Genomic DNA, 15,148 nt, shown 5'->3' on the forward strand with positions numbered 1-15,148 from the left:
CTTACTGCTGTTTTATATACCGTCAGCCGCTCCGCCGCTCAGAAAAATGCGTGCTTGGTGAATCGGCATCGCCTTTTGACGAGGGTTCTCCCCGCGCGCTGGATGCGTGCGTCTTCAATCGGCTCTAATGTGTGAATATGCAACAGTCCTCTGCATGACTGTTAATCATGTATCATACGCGATTACTCATCATTAACAGAGTCTAAGAGTAAATGAGACCCGATCGCTAAATGCGTATCACTTTGTACCATAAAAGTAGCCCAGATCTGATTTTGCGGAATCGGTTTTCGTTTTAACGTCGATCTTTTGTGTTAACGAATGCTTTGTCTTTTTAGATCCGCTCAGATCCTCGATCTAGAACCTTCGAATCTTCTTATTCTAGAATCCCTCCGGGTCTCGGAAAGCCAAGCACCTGCAATTCTGAACCCCATGTCATCGGTCTTCAATTCAAAAGTCAGTTATGAATGGTCTACATATATAACCGACACGATATATTGCGCGTATATAATTGAGAATTCTTGTGAATTCTTGCGTCGTCTTACAGATACTTTGCTTAACATTTCAGGTTTGTAATACGTCCACCAAGTTCCGTCTCATTTCCACGATTTGGGATTCCGCGCTGTACCGGCGCCGTCTGACGTACGAATTTGCGGAATTGCGCCTCTGAACTTGGGGAAGGCCCTTTCCCATTGTCTCTATTGATTTATATGCGACATTCGTCGCGAACGCTTACCCGCTTCGCTCGCATATTCCGCGCACGTGAGAATATCGTTCGTAAGAAATGCGAGTGGACGTACGAGAGATGCCGATTCCACTGTAATTACTCATTTGCTCGATCGCTGCATCTCATGGTGATGATAATTTTTACGTATCTCTTCGGAAAGTAGTAATGTGGGAAAGAGGATAAAGATATTCTACCGCTAAGTAATTATTTAGTTTACTTATTTTCTTTCAAATAATGATTATCCTCAACAAAGGATATTTTCTAAATAATAATCTTTCTGGAAACATATTTATCATACGTTTAAAAATATAGCTCATTAGTATTTAGATTTATTTTATTTAAGAATATTATAGTTTTATACACTCTATGTAGAAAAAGTAAGCTAAATTTTTATTTTAATTTAATATTGAAATATTAAATTTATTGGATATATAGAATATATTTTCAATAAATTTAATGCTTAATAATAATTGATATTTGCTTATAAATTGGTAAATTTGCGGATATATAAACTTGTGAAATATTTGAAAGAAGTGACATTTATTTGCAAAATATTACAGAAAAACTTTTTCCTATATATAACAAGAAGAAGGAAGTAGGAAATTACGCTCTATATAATAACAATCCCTCAAAAGCAGACCACAGGCTAACATTGCATCGCGCACGGTTCTTCGATTAGCGGCCGATGTTTAATTCATAAATCGCACTTTCGGCCGCGTTCGCGTATATATTCGCAAAGTACCGGGTCTGCATAAAATAATAATTTCACATATATCGGAATCCGCATAGCCCGTGCATTACTCGTGCATGCGTGCGTGCGTGCGTGCAATCAATCGTGAAACAGCACTGCTGAGGGGAATTTCACGAGGAGCGTTGCGAAAAAATCGCGTGACCCGCGCAATTTGATCCGCGAGTGGATCCACGACGTGTAATAGTTTCCAACACGTCGTCCGCTTCTTCCGCGCCAACGAGTTTGATTGGAAGTTGTTCCAAATTTTATATGTCAAGGACGGCTGTTGGCGCTGATATCGAAGACAAGTAGCTGGGACTTCTTATCCGCAAACTTGACACACTTCTCGCGAACCGCAAATCCGATCGCGCAAAACAACATGCGATGCTGATTCACCCTTTAACCCGTTAAGTCCCTGATACACTTCTTTTATTTTTAGATAAATCAGATAAAATGCGATTCAATGGTGGTTAGCTACGCATCAGCACCGCCTCGGTGCCGTCTTTGGTCATTGGTTCGGTTGAAAACCCGAGCACAGAATTTCGATTAAATTTACAGAAACTTGAGGAGGACGGTAGTTAATTATGATCGTGCTACATTAATTTGTCATCCCGATATGTGGTAGTTTTTTGTTGCTTTCTATATAATACTATGGATTCATTTATAATGTAGACGCACCTCAGGTAGAACAGAAAATCATGATGACATCAAAATAACGTCAAAATGATGAGGAAAACTTTTTCTCATCATGATTCAGTCATATTTTCTGATTTCAGTCATTTTGATGTCATCATGATTTTTTGTTCTACTTAGGACAAAGGAGTCATCTAAATTATTATTATTAATAAATAAAAATAAATAAAATTAATTAATCATTAATTAAAAGATAATATAAAAATATAAATAAACATTAATCAAATTATAAATTGAGTGATCAGTATTGATCTATGTCGGTGCATCTAATCCTTAGTGAAGACTTGTTACTGATAATTGTCCTCTTACTCTTTTTAGATTCCATTTTCTTCATCTTATGTAAAGTGTTCCCTGGCCTCATTCACATTGCACGCTATCTTATGTGAGATACTGATTGGAAGATAATTAGTTTTTGAATCACGTAATAACTGGGTTATACGTGAATAAATACAAGCTCGAATGTCTCCTTGAGAGAAGTCGTTGACAACGAGCTCAATTATCGAGCTGTGAACTGCAAGCGACAAGGTCGATCACTTTGAGCGATTGCACACAATCGTCCTTACACTTGACGTATTATGAATTCTTCTATAAACGGCAAGTCGTCGGGTCGCTGTAGGACCGTTTAAGGCGGCTAGATTTGCTCCACGCGATTTCCTATTACCATAATAGCCAGTTTCCAATTTACCTGGCTATTAATAGCGTTCAGCAGAGAAAGTGCGCCAGGCGGTTTTGCACAATGAAGTTTGTAATACGCGTGAATGATTTTTCACGCTTAGTCTGCGCTTCGAAATTCGGCCGCGGTCCGGCCGGATAATCATGCATAATTTTATATAATTACATGTAACCATTTTCCCCTGGGAAGTTCCCCTGATTTCTGTGCTTCCGTAGTAACGGAAAATTCAGTTATGCTAACAAAGTTGTTTTTTTCTACGCAGCGAATGCAGAAATTACTTTAATGTGAGAGCTTATGAGCTCGACAAATATTTCTTCGAAAATGAGCTGGCGAACGTTGTCTGATGTACTCAAGATCTCGTTGCTGCGAATGTGGTCGGACGCCGCTTCTCATTGGGATTTACAGACATACCGCGTTAAATCGTCTAAATATTTTGGCTACTGCAGGCTTCATCGAAACTGCTCCGTGCAACAGACTGCATCACGTGCGTCAGTTCCGCTCTGCTCTACTTGCAGAAACTTCGTTCACTTGTCTTCGTGTTTCTCGAAGCATCCTTGAATGTCAAATTGCGGCAGCGTTGACGACAAAGACAGCTGCGAGTCTTTTCGTCGACCCAGTCTCTCGATCAAGATGCAACGTAGCTTGAGGAAAATGAGAGAGAATCTCCAAAAAATTACCGGTACGTTCAAATATCCAACACAATCAGCTCTTTCGTCTTAATTTTTAGCTCTTTTCTTTTATCGATCAAATTACATGTTGCGGAAATTGAAGTAAAAAATCGAATCGGTCGAATGAACTTTTTTATACCTTTCTAGCACATAATAATTTAATATTTTCAATTTAATTTAAAAATTTTTATATTTTTAGAGATAACAAAGTATAAATACTGAGACAGTAATATAGTTCTATAGGATATAATTTGAAGCGCTGATAAGATCACATAGGCAAGATGATCGGAAGAACAAGACCGAATCATACACCCAGCGAATCATGGCATCAGGATGTTTCGATAATCTCCGACTCTCCACCAGAGTACTTAATCACCTTTTCACAGATAGCGTTCAGGAGGACGACAAGCAATCGCTATACAACTTCTCGGAGGAGCTGTCCACCCTGACCTGGCGCACAGGTTTCTCCAAGGACGAGATTCGTAAGCTGTATCGTGCTTTTAAGCAGTTCTGTCCTCGAGGTTGTGCGACGACTGGCGATTTGAAACCCGCATACGCCAAACTGTTCCCGTTGGGCGACCCAACCAGATACACGCAAATCGTCTTCCACAGTTTCGATAAGGACGGCGACGGCTTCGTCAGCTTCAGCGATCTTCTGGATGCCACAGCATCGATCGTGAACGGCACTGTCGACCAGAAGCTCTCTTGGATATTCGGGTGAGCAGTAATCGCTGTTAGTAACAGACTGTCTGATTCTAGGTTGATTTTCGAGCGCAACCTGATGAAAGATTTTTATTTCGTGTCAGTTAAGAAGTTCGGTTTAATTTTCTGTAACTTCTTCGGACACAAACTAACCACCTTATACTTTACTTTTTTCTTGCTGTTTAATGATGGTTGTGCAGAGACAAAATTTACATATATAATCATTTTCCCCGGAGTAATACTCGAAGTTAAAAAGTGACTCGAAGTTAAAAATGTTAGTTAAAAATATTAGTCGCAATAGAAATTTTACTTGACTATTAGATACTTATGAAATATTTAATCACTGATACTTATTGAAGTCAATAATCTCGAAGATCATAACATGCGAAATACTCTCTGGACCTACTTTTCATCAGATTCTACGATTTGGATGGAGACGGTTGCATCACGAAACGAGAGATGTTGGTTATAATATCCGCGATTTATGAGATGGTGCAGGACGCGCGGACTATCCGGCCCGCAGTTAACATCCAAGTGGACAAGTTCTTCAAGAAGATGGACGCAGACAGAGACGGAATAGTCACCAGGGAGGAATTCATGAGCGGTTGTAAAAATGTACGAGTAATTAGTTTCCATAGCGTTTCGCGATGCGACATCATTATCTTCGTGATAATGAATGGTAGAAACATATATACGTTTTGAAATTTCATAAATATTTTATCTTCTTACAGGATACCATTATAAACAACCAACTGAGTTTATTTAATAAGATTTGGTGACGGAATGAAAATGTTCTTAAGAGATTAACGAGCAATTTATCCACACACGCGTAAAGTCATTAAAATACTTATAAAAAACTCACCCGGTTTCTTCTCTTAAACAGTACATACATTCTCTGTCATTTATCGTGAGAATTCCTGCGCAATATGTTACAGTCACACGATATCACCGAAAATGATCAGTCTATTTCGTTAATATCACATACATACAAAGGGCTTTCAGAACAGTCTCTTTTGTAAAATATAAAACACGCAGGCGAGGAAGAACGCGAAGGCCAGTACAAGTAATGCTTTATCGGTGACTTCGCGTCTACCATATTTTCCCAAGAGCTTTCCCGATTGCACTATCACTTGCTGTTGATGCTCCAGCTCGTTTCTCGTGTTATCAACCTTATCAGAAGATGTTACTGAAACAACAGCAAAATCGGTAGAATTGTAATAATTATTCTTAAACAGACAATATATAGTGAAGCGATAATAATAAATAATAATTTATCTTATTATATATATAATTATAATTATAATAAAGAGAGAAATTACATGGTGCAGAAGTGATCCTTCGGAAGTGATCCGGCGGTAACGCTTTTTTTAAGATGATTTCCAAGATTTGAAGGTCACCTTTGTTTTTTTTAATGGAATGCTGTTTCTGAATTTATTTTTCGATAACGGTTATTAGAAGAAATACAACAACCTATAATAAAGAATGATTCAAAATCAGTTATGATACAAAAAAACATTTTAATAAATTTTATTATATTAGAACATTTTATTTAAAAAACAGCTTAGGAAAAAAACTATAAAGGATTTAGATCTTTAAAGCTAGTTTACTTAGAAAATAAATCTTTACTACTATAAGACAATTGTTTCAGTACCATGTAATTTCTGTTAAATTTTTCTATTCTCATATCTCATATGTTCAAGATATTCAACATAAGATAATAGTTACTGCTTCATCCTGCATGATAGATATCTAATAAATTCCATATTTTTATGAAATAATTAAAAAATATAGTACATACACAATGTGTCCAATGTATCAGCACTTCTCTGAGTTGTCTCAGCTAGATGCCTTGCGATGCTGAATAATTTGTCTGTAATTTGGCTAGAAGCGTCTGTCAAACTTTGCTTGTCTCGACGTTTACGAAGGGCATTTTGCCGCTCCTCTGGCAGGGAGAGCAGATTCTCCCTAGCTAATTTATCTATGACACAAGCACTAACAACATTAGCCTTGCGAAAGGCAGCCAAGGACACGTTCAATTGCTCCTTATAACTCTCAACAATGGACAACAACTCAGTCTTCTTCTTCTCATTTGGTTCGGTTTCAGCGACAGACGCTAATCGCTCTATGGAGGATTCTAACACCGCAATTTTGGTCCTACCTTCGGCATTGAGTTCATCTAACACTTCTAGCGGCCCAGTGCATTGTTGTATGTCCTTCACAGAAAATACATGATAATTTGTTATTTGGCTTATCAGAATATAATTCCTAACATATTATTTATTATTGTAAACATTGTATTGTAAACATGATCCTATTATTTATTATTGTAAAATATGTTAATTTTCTCTTCTTTCCTTCTTTTCCCGGAACTGATGTTAATCTAATGTTGAGATTGAGGTTATATTTCATATAGTTCATGAGATAGAATTACACATATATTTACTTGTATTAAAGCATTCACTTGGAGATGATTCTTCACAATATCCTGACGTATTAGTTCTACCGTGTAATTCTCGGAATCCATTTCTATGTAAATTATTTATTCCTGTGTCACTCCTCTCTATATGCTACGTGGACAACAAATCTCTGAGCAGCTAATCACAAGCGGACTTCATAGGTTGCGTTTACTCACTGTCAGTACTGAATATCCATAGTATATGTGACATAAACTGTATAGTTTTAATATCGGCAGTAGATGTTGGAACGCAATCACAGTTGTCAGTGAATGTCAATGAATCTATTGAATAGGTTTGTGCTTTTTAACTGAACTTTCTGCACTAGTGTAAAAAAGATATAAAATTTGTTTTGCAGATGACGTTAACCAATGCTATAACATTCTTTGGGCTGCGTAACAGGAGCTGAAAAAATTCAATTTAGAAATCGCGAATACATCTTACATATTAAAAAAAAAACATATTAAGTGTCGACAAAAAAATTATAAAATTCTCTTAGTTCTCCTTGAAGAAAGTACATAAACTCCTAATGAAGAAATTTAACAGCCAAAATAACACTCATTATTTTTCATTATTTTAACATAAAAGCTACTTTACACAATACATGTGGCGATACGTCTCAGTCAGAATAATGGAACTTCATTGTAATTTTTAATGGGATGTACGAGGTAGTGTTTATTATATATACATGTATATGTGTTTCACGCATAAGATTGCGCATCGTGCTATTAAACTAATCATGCATTCCGTATATTGTAACCGAATGACATGCAGTGGACATTATTGTTCACTGCGATATTACTATTCTTTTTTTTGCTTACAGAACGTATAATACGCCATTGTCACAAAAGAGAGATTACGAGATTATAATAAATTCCTAAAATTGCTCAAGTTTACAAACTTACAATGTTCAAATTAGATATATCCTATGATGGGTGTAGCACTACGAGAAAATTCATTGATATCACTTGAGATATCTGAATAAACGGTCTCGAGACGAGTTCAGACGATATCAAGAATCCATCCTCCTATATTACATAATAAAACGTGTCGTTAACGCAGACTGTTTATGACAGCGGCGGTAAACTCCGTCGTCGAACTTTGTCCGCCCAGATCCTTGGTCAGCACCTTTCCATCGTTTAATACGCGATTCAATGCTTCTCGGATCTGTTCGCCGTAGCGTTTGAGATTAACATGATTCAGTAATTTCACGGCGCACAGAAACATTGCAGTTGGATTCGCAACATTTTTACCCACTGCCTCGGAATACGTATGTCTTGCACCCTGTTAAGAAACACAGGTTTCAGTAACATGGTTTTCGTTGCGCGTTAATTGTGACATGTGTGTACTTCAAAATTACAAGTTAAGTTTGCAGGACATACAGATATTTGTTCTGATTTGATACTAACTGCATTAACTGCGATTTTTGCAAAAACAGAATCAGAGCTGTCTTGTGTCATTAGGTCGAAAGCACATATTGTTAAATATCTTACCGGTTCAAAGACTACACATTCGGCACTGTAACTGGCACCTGCGACTACTCCAGCACCGCCGACCAAACCAGATGCGAGATTATCTACGATATTACCGTACAAGTTTGGCATTACCATGACATCAAACTGATGCGGATTAGAGACCATCTGCATAGTGCAGTTGTCAACGATCATCGTTTCAAATGTAATCCTGTGTCATTGAAAAAAGATTGTATAAAAATATATAGAATATTTTCTAAAATAAGTTTTATGATATGTGTCAATACTTATCAGATGATAAAGATACTACATTTAATTACCTGGGATACATTTTGGCAATTTCTTGGCACGATTTGAGGAAAAGCCCATCACCAAGTTTCATTATATTAGCTTTGTGAACACATGTGACTTTTTTGCGGTTATTTTTTACTGCATAGTCAAAGGCGAATTTGGCGATTCTTTGGCTTTTAGTGGCGGTTACAATTTTCAGGCATTCTACTACCCCCTTCACAGATTCATGCTCCAATGCGGAATATTCTCCTTCTGTTTGTTCTCTAATGATGACACAGTCTACATTTTGATGACGTGATCTAACACCTGGCAGAGACTTTACATGTACAACATTTGAATACAGATCCAGGCTCTTGCGCAATTTCATGTTCAGAGTTTGTAGTTCTCCTGTATGAGAGTGGTCTGGTGTAGCTAAGATTCCCTGTTGTAAAAAAATATATATATTAATTATCAGTTTTTCCTAACTAAAAATTCTTTAAAGAGCATTTAGCTTGTTTCTTTTTACTTGGAAATTTATATATTTAAATTAGTATACTATTATAACATTATTTTCAAAAACTGATCCTTCTTATTGAAAAAAATAAAAATTTTTTCTTTGTTTTTTGAGATATCTAAGAGAAATAATAATCTGTACAAATAATTAAAGTTTGTAATCTAATTTAATCTAATTGATAAACTGACCTTTAAACAAACTCGATTCCTAGCAATACTATTTGAAACTTGATCCAAAGGAGCACTGAGAGTTGGATTTACTTCAGACAGGAAATAAGGCTCAAAATCAACTGGGACATCTGCAGCTTTGAAAACATTCTGAACTGCAACCACCAGTTCCGGTCCAACACCATCTCCAGGTATCAAGGTGCATTTTAACTTTCCTTCTTGTTCGACTGTCTGAAAAAGGTAGCTATCACATGTATGTAACTATCGATTAGAGAGCAATATTTACTGATTCTTGTTGCCGTGTTGCTCCCACATACAAGGTCCTGACTGTGCTCTTTTGAGTAGTCTATGAACACAAAGTAAATTGAACTATGTAAACATATTTCTTACAAAATATTCTGAATTTTTTAAATTCTGAATATGCAGTACTTTTAACTATTAGTTAATATAGCATAGAAATAGAAATTTATCATTCTGTATAGAAATGTTATGCAAAGAATTTATTGATATAAAAGTATTTTTGATGTATATTTAGTCTACTTCTAAAATTTTCCATATAGTGACTTTCACTCAATGTGTTTTTTTTTAATACTAATAATAATATATTTTATATCATCGTATATAGTTTAACAAAATGTGCGCAATGTTATAAATATTTGATAATAATAATATTTATAACCTAGGACGAAAAATAAAAAATTATAAGTGTTTATCTATACATTACATATATTATTACCCATTTAACAGTGTTAATCAATAACAGTCCTACTTTGTTGTTCGTCTCAAATGTAAATATACGCATATAAGTTCTATTTTTCGTATTTCTTATCGACGACCAGATACTTCTTGCATAACATACAGATAATCCCTTTCTTTCTGCCGAACAATAAAATTGCTAAGCTTGTGTTCACTGTGACTGATATATCGATTCATATTTTGGCGATCACAAATTAAATGCATATTACATTGACGTTGGTGTGTCTCTGGTGAAAATAATAGCTAATGCGCATTAATTTCGGGTAAAAGTACTTTTATATGTAAGCTCATTGCTCCCTCACTTTGCTAGCAACCACCGAAAAACGTCGCGAATATTTATTCGCAGAGACAGAAGGTCAAAAGAGTGATAGCTTTTCCTCTACTTTGCGCATTCCACCGGCAAACGTTCGCAAACCTTGGCAAAATTTCGCGATTACGAGAGAAATTTTGTATTACCTGGGAGAGTGTTTTGCAGATGTTTCTCGCGAATAAAGCCATTTTGTATGAGAGCAGTGTAATTATTGGTGGTTATCTCATTCGCACTTGCGCAGCAGAAAGGTGATCTCTGATCAGTGCTTCCTGAATTGTATATTGCTCTATATAGTCTATACCACTGACGAGATACTGTAAAGATTGTTAGCCTTATGGGATTTAGCGTACCAGAGAAATTTCGCTGTGCATTAGCGCCCTCTTAGGAATATCGTGGTTGGAATATGAAACATTTGAATTAATGCGATAAGTTAGAGTAAAATATATTTTCTCTTCACTATAACTTATTACATTAGTTCAGAAATTCTTCGAAGGAGAACAGACCCAATGCCTATGCACAAAACAGAGTGCATCCTTTTCTACCTCTACCCTCACTTCTCAAACAGAGAAGTGCAATCTAAATATACCATGTCTATTTTACATTATATTATGTATCTTTCACGTACGTATCAATAAAAAAGAAAGTTTCAAAAATTGTCTTTTTTATATTTTTTATATTTTCCCACATATTCTTCCTCAACGGTTCTTCTTAAAACGACAGAGCAAACTCGTCAGTTGGTGACGTTTGGTTTTGATATTTTCCTCTATCTTAATCGTGTTTACTTTTCGTTATACTTTATAGACGAATAAAGGCTTTTCATTGTATTATTTGATATATTACCATTGTAATTTTATATTTAATACAAAAGTTAACGACGTTCGTAGCCTATGACTGTTGTAACCATTCCGTGAGAGGGCTTCTCGAAAATTTGTTCGTTGGAAAGCATGTCGACTGTGGCTGCGTTCCGATATTTACTGTCAGTACTGAAAATACATAGTTTGTGTCACGTATACTATAGAATTTCAGTGCTGGTGAATATCGGAACGTAGTCTATATATATCGTACGGGACAAATTTTACAATATGATAATATTGGAAGTATTTCCAGTCGTTCGAGCGAATAGGTCGAACAGATTATTGGTACGTAGAATTCGGTTTCATGAATTAATTCATAATTGTGATATATCTGAGTGTCCCGAACGTTTTTGAACGTTTTGAATTCAATTGTTCTTCATGAGTGAATCGTAATGATCGTGATCAAACACGCACCCGTGCGACATTTATAACATATATTAGATACAAACATGTTAATAAGATGGTTATACGATTTGTCATGTATTTTTCGGCATGCATCACAGCATAAGTCACATCGCTAGTATGTATTTACATGCGAGCACGCACGTTCCTACGAGTGCTATATCAAGACAAAATTTTGTCGTTTTTAATAATGAACAACGATTACGTAACATTTTATCAAGCACATGTACGAGCCAGAGATACTTTAGAATAACATTTCTTCCACAACTTCATTTAGACGTTTCGTCAAACGTTAGAGTCCATGGTAAAATATAAAAAAGAAAAATACTTATATAATTGATGTACACTTGCTTCTTGATTTTTTCACGAGCATTTTTTACGTGCTGATTAAACGTTTCTAGTACCAAAGCACGTGGTATTAGCAAATTGCACAATGCAACAACAGTTACAATCAGAGCCCAAAGACATGACGGTATGGAATCCGTTTAATATTTTCCATCCTGAACATTGTGATTATGCTGTTCTTGTGTTGAATCAACCTATATTATTGAAGCCACAGCAAATGCTTCCTATTTGGGAGAAAGGTAAGATAATAATCTGAAAATATGTTACATATGCCCATATTTCTTACTCTTATTTTGATATCCCAATATTAGATACTTTGATAACTAAAATAATAAAGCCTTGTTTGTTTAGAGAAAATAGAGTATGTGGAGTATTTTCTATTAATATTTAATATTTTCTAAGTCTTATCTTCCCTCTGTATTAATATCTCCATTGTTTATTTTTCCAATAATATATTATCTTTAATAACAAAACTATAGATATATGCTTTTGTTTAAAATTAGCTAAAATCACCGTGAATGTAGATGGTGGAATACATAGATGGCTGGAGTACTTGAAAGAAATAGAGATAGATGTATTAAATAATGAATATAGAAAATATGTACCTGATCTTATTACGGGAGATATGGATAGTTGTTCAGAGACTGTGGTTGAGAAGTTAAGGAGTATGGGTTCTACTGTTGTTAGAACACCTGACCAGAATTATACAGACTTCACTAAAGCATTGGTGCAAATTGAACAGTATGCCAGATTGAAAAATATAAATGTAATAGTTTCATAAAGTTCTATTTTTTTAGAATCAATATTAAAATTAGATATTGCTTCTTGATATTAAAATATAATATGTGTGATAAGAAACAATATTGTTTCCAGTTGAAAGAAATATATGCATTTGTGGAAACAACAGGAAGATTTGATCATATCATTGGAAACACAAATACATTATACAAGAGTGAAAAGCTTGTGGGAAATATAAAGGTAATATATCATACATTTGTATATTTTTGTATTTGATATTTGTCAAAATCAATTGCAATTAGAAATTAAATTTTTTTTTATCAGTGTGCTCTTTTATAATCAACATTGGATGCCTTTATCATTTTTGTCTTATAGGTAATACAGGTAGCAGCTAATTCTCTTACATGGATATTAAGATGTGGTTTGCACAAGATAAATATACCAGAGGAATTGGTACAGTGCAAATCTTGGTGCAGTTTAATGCCTCTCGGACATCCAGTCAAGCATATTTCAACGACTGGCTTGAAATGGAACTTAAGTATGTTTCATATATTTATCTCATTTTTAATTTGTTCATTAATAATATATCTTCCATTATTTTATTAATAATTTGTTATATATAACATGATATATCTTTCTGATTGTTTCTTTTTGTATTTTAGATAATGCACCCTTGATATTTGGTAAAAAAATAAGCACGTCAAATACATATGATAGTTGTGAGGTGATGGTCGATACAGACACTCCTGTAACTTGGTCTATGGGTATCGAGCCACTTATGGAGATTGTAAACAATCATAGAGCATCATAACATTGTCTTCAAGGTAGATAATGCACAAGAGCTTTGTAATAGCTGTATCTCTATACTTATATACTTATTTACTTATGTATTAGTATATACATTCCTGTGCGGATAATATTTTGTGAAAAAGATTATATAAAATTATTTATTGTTTACAATTAGCGAAAGGTTATACTATAGAAAAAAATTTTTAATGTCAGGTTATTACTTTCTCTACAATGCCAAATCTACTGATAATGGTACCTAATTTGAAAAGATAAGACTGTATATAAGATCTGATATTAAACTAAGATATTTAGTTGAAACTGATTTGGAAAATTTCATTTATTTCCATCTATACAGTTCCCTATTGGTATGCAAGTTCCATATTGGTAACAATGCAAGTTTTTGTAAAAATATGATTCATTCTGTTAGGTTAACCATTTTCTTTTATTTCGTAGAAATGTGAGCCTAAGTTTCTTGAGCCTTCGTAGATTGAGAATGTTGCAACGTTTTTTATCTGTTTTAGAAGATAATGTTTATCAGTTTTGATCATTTTTGAATATTAATTAAATAGTCATTTATTATGCTATTAGTATATCGTTACTGTTTGTCATAAGTGAAATCAAAAGAACATATGCAATTCAGATACATCCTGTATAATTATTTCACAGAATATTATACTGCTACAACAAAGAATACATAAACACACACGCACACACACACACACACACACATATACGCACGTAATACACTCGTTTGCATAGCGGTTTTTACCCTTTTTTTTTTTATAAAATTAGGAGCGTATCAAATACAATTGTAAGTTACTGCTCACGTGTTTGCATGGTAACTCTAAGTACTGACCTTTATACACAGTATATATCTAGCATATTGTAAAAGATAAAAAATAATTCATTACTGTTAATATTTTTCAAAAAATATATTACGATTTCCACTGCTTCTTTTATTAAATTTTAAAGATTTTTGTTCAAGATATGAGATCTGTCCCAAAAGTATCCGACCTTTGCCTGTATCATGAGAAAAAGCTATTCTGGATATGAGCAACGTCGCTTTCAAAGTAGTTTCCTTCCGAAGCAATGACCTTCTGCCAATGATGTACCCACTTGCGAAAGCAGTCCTGGAAGTCGTTTTTTCTGATAGTCAATAGCTCCCTCGTCGCATTTCGCTTTATTTCCTCAACATTGTCAAATCTTTTGCTCTTCAACCAAAAGTCACACGGGGCTATATCTGGATTGTACGGAGGTTGACGAAGTTGGACAATGCCGTGTTTAGTCAAAAACTCCTGAATCAGATGAGATGAACGAGCAGGTGCGTTTCATGCGGTCATTGTGAAATAGGACGCTCGGAGTTTTCGACGTTTACACCACTGCGTATCATTGCCGACTGAACAGCTGTTGGGTCGTGCCGCTTGGTGGGAGTACTCTTAAAGGTCCACTCTAAGTACTGAATATCTGTTTTCCACAATAGGATGTCCTAGGACAAAGATATACGCAGAGGTCGGATACTTTAGGGATAGATTTATATAGTAAAGTTACGATAAAAGTACATTTTTTAGCGTTACACTGAAGATTAAATATATATATTATTAATAAATATTTTTCTTTATAGTGTGAGCACGTGAAACACGCATGGAACATTTCGAGATAAGTTCAAATCAGGAATTTTTTCCTTTTCACAAGATGATTTATGTGATAAAAGAACAGAAATCTATGTTTGAAATCTCTCTTGAAAATTTTCTTTGGAAAGATTTTCTCGTATCAATGCATGGGAAAGATAAGGATGGGCCTAATAGGCAGGTTGTAAATTGACTATCCCTAAAAATTCAACCAATGAGATTAGACCTTCCACTTTCTTGTGACAACGGTGGATGCTTGT

At 34.9% G+C, this 15,148-nt stretch overlaps 4 protein-coding genes across 10 annotated transcripts; 2 read left to right on the plus strand and 2 right to left on the minus strand.

Moving 5' to 3' along the window:
* The first annotated feature begins 7 nt into the window (after positions 1 to 7).
* LOC105180892 (hippocalcin-like protein 4) lies at positions 8 to 5,013 on the plus strand. Its single transcript, XM_011137216.3, has 5 exons — positions 8 to 851; positions 3,083 to 3,499; positions 3,875 to 4,205; positions 4,607 to 4,805; positions 4,922 to 5,013. The coding sequence occupies exons 2-5, from the start codon at positions 3,379 to 3,381 to the stop codon at positions 4,967 to 4,969; spliced, it is 699 nt and encodes a 232-aa protein (XP_011135518.2). The 5' UTR covers positions 8 to 851; positions 3,083 to 3,378; the 3' UTR covers positions 4,970 to 5,013.
* Positions 5,014 to 5,135: 122 nt separating this feature from the next.
* On the minus strand, positions 5,136 to 7,054 carry Sec20 (vesicle transport protein Sec20). Of its 2 annotated transcripts, XR_003112577.1 has the most exons (4): positions 6,634 to 7,054; positions 5,989 to 6,403; positions 5,510 to 5,660; positions 5,185 to 5,376 (listed from the first exon to the last, which is right to left on the minus strand). XR_003112577.1 is itself a non-coding variant. In XM_025296788.1 (3 exons), the coding sequence occupies exons 1-3, from the start codon at positions 6,712 to 6,714 to the stop codon at positions 5,189 to 5,191; spliced, it is 684 nt and encodes a 227-aa protein (XP_025152573.1). In that variant the 5' UTR covers positions 6,715 to 7,050; the 3' UTR covers positions 5,136 to 5,188. The 2 variants fall into 2 exon arrangements, 1 of the variants encoding a protein (XP_025152573.1); XM_025296788.1 differs by lacking the exon at positions 5,510 to 5,660 and having other exon boundaries at positions 5,136 to 5,376; positions 6,634 to 7,050.
* Positions 7,055 to 7,195: 141 nt separating this feature from the next.
* On the minus strand, positions 7,196 to 10,447 carry Idh3b (isocitrate dehydrogenase [NAD] subunit beta, mitochondrial). 2 transcript variants are annotated; one of them, XM_011137217.3, is made up of 6 exons: positions 9,803 to 9,948; positions 9,353 to 9,412; positions 9,088 to 9,297; positions 8,436 to 8,827; positions 8,137 to 8,326; positions 7,196 to 7,927 (listed from the first exon to the last, which is right to left on the minus strand). In XM_011137217.3, exons 1-6 carry the CDS (start codon positions 9,866 to 9,868, stop codon positions 7,697 to 7,699), a joined length of 1,149 nt encoding a protein of 382 aa, XP_011135519.1. In that variant the 5' UTR covers positions 9,869 to 9,948; the 3' UTR covers positions 7,196 to 7,696. The 2 variants fall into 2 exon arrangements, with proteins under 2 accessions (XP_011135519.1, XP_011135520.1); XM_011137218.3 differs by lacking the exon at positions 9,803 to 9,948 and adding an exon at positions 10,279 to 10,447 and having other exon boundaries at positions 7,697 to 7,927.
* Positions 10,448 to 11,141: 694 nt separating this feature from the next.
* On the plus strand, positions 11,142 to 14,931 carry LOC105180895 (thiamin pyrophosphokinase 1). 5 transcript variants are annotated; one of them, XM_011137219.3, is made up of 7 exons: positions 11,279 to 11,692; positions 11,790 to 11,972; positions 12,237 to 12,499; positions 12,607 to 12,711; positions 12,847 to 13,009; positions 13,134 to 13,295; positions 14,882 to 14,931. In XM_011137219.3, exons 1-6 carry the CDS (start codon positions 11,479 to 11,481, stop codon positions 13,280 to 13,282), a joined length of 1,077 nt encoding a protein of 358 aa, XP_011135521.1. In that variant the 5' UTR covers positions 11,279 to 11,478; the 3' UTR covers positions 13,283 to 13,295; positions 14,882 to 14,931. The 5 variants fall into 5 exon arrangements, with proteins under 5 accessions (XP_019695957.1, XP_011135521.1, XP_019695956.1 ...); XM_019840397.2 differs by lacking the exon at positions 14,882 to 14,931 and adding an exon at positions 13,474 to 13,611; XM_019840398.2 differs by lacking the exons at positions 11,279 to 11,692; positions 14,882 to 14,931 and adding an exon at positions 11,142 to 11,271 and having other exon boundaries at positions 13,134 to 13,449.
* Positions 14,932 to 15,148: the final 217 nt, after the last annotated feature.

This window comes from Harpegnathos saltator, unplaced genomic scaffold (genome assembly GCF_003227715.2).
Source record: "Harpegnathos saltator strain DR-91 unplaced genomic scaffold, Hsal_v8.6 scaffold16, whole genome shotgun sequence".
Taxonomy (NCBI): Eukaryota; Metazoa; Arthropoda; class Insecta; order Hymenoptera; family Formicidae; genus Harpegnathos; species Harpegnathos saltator.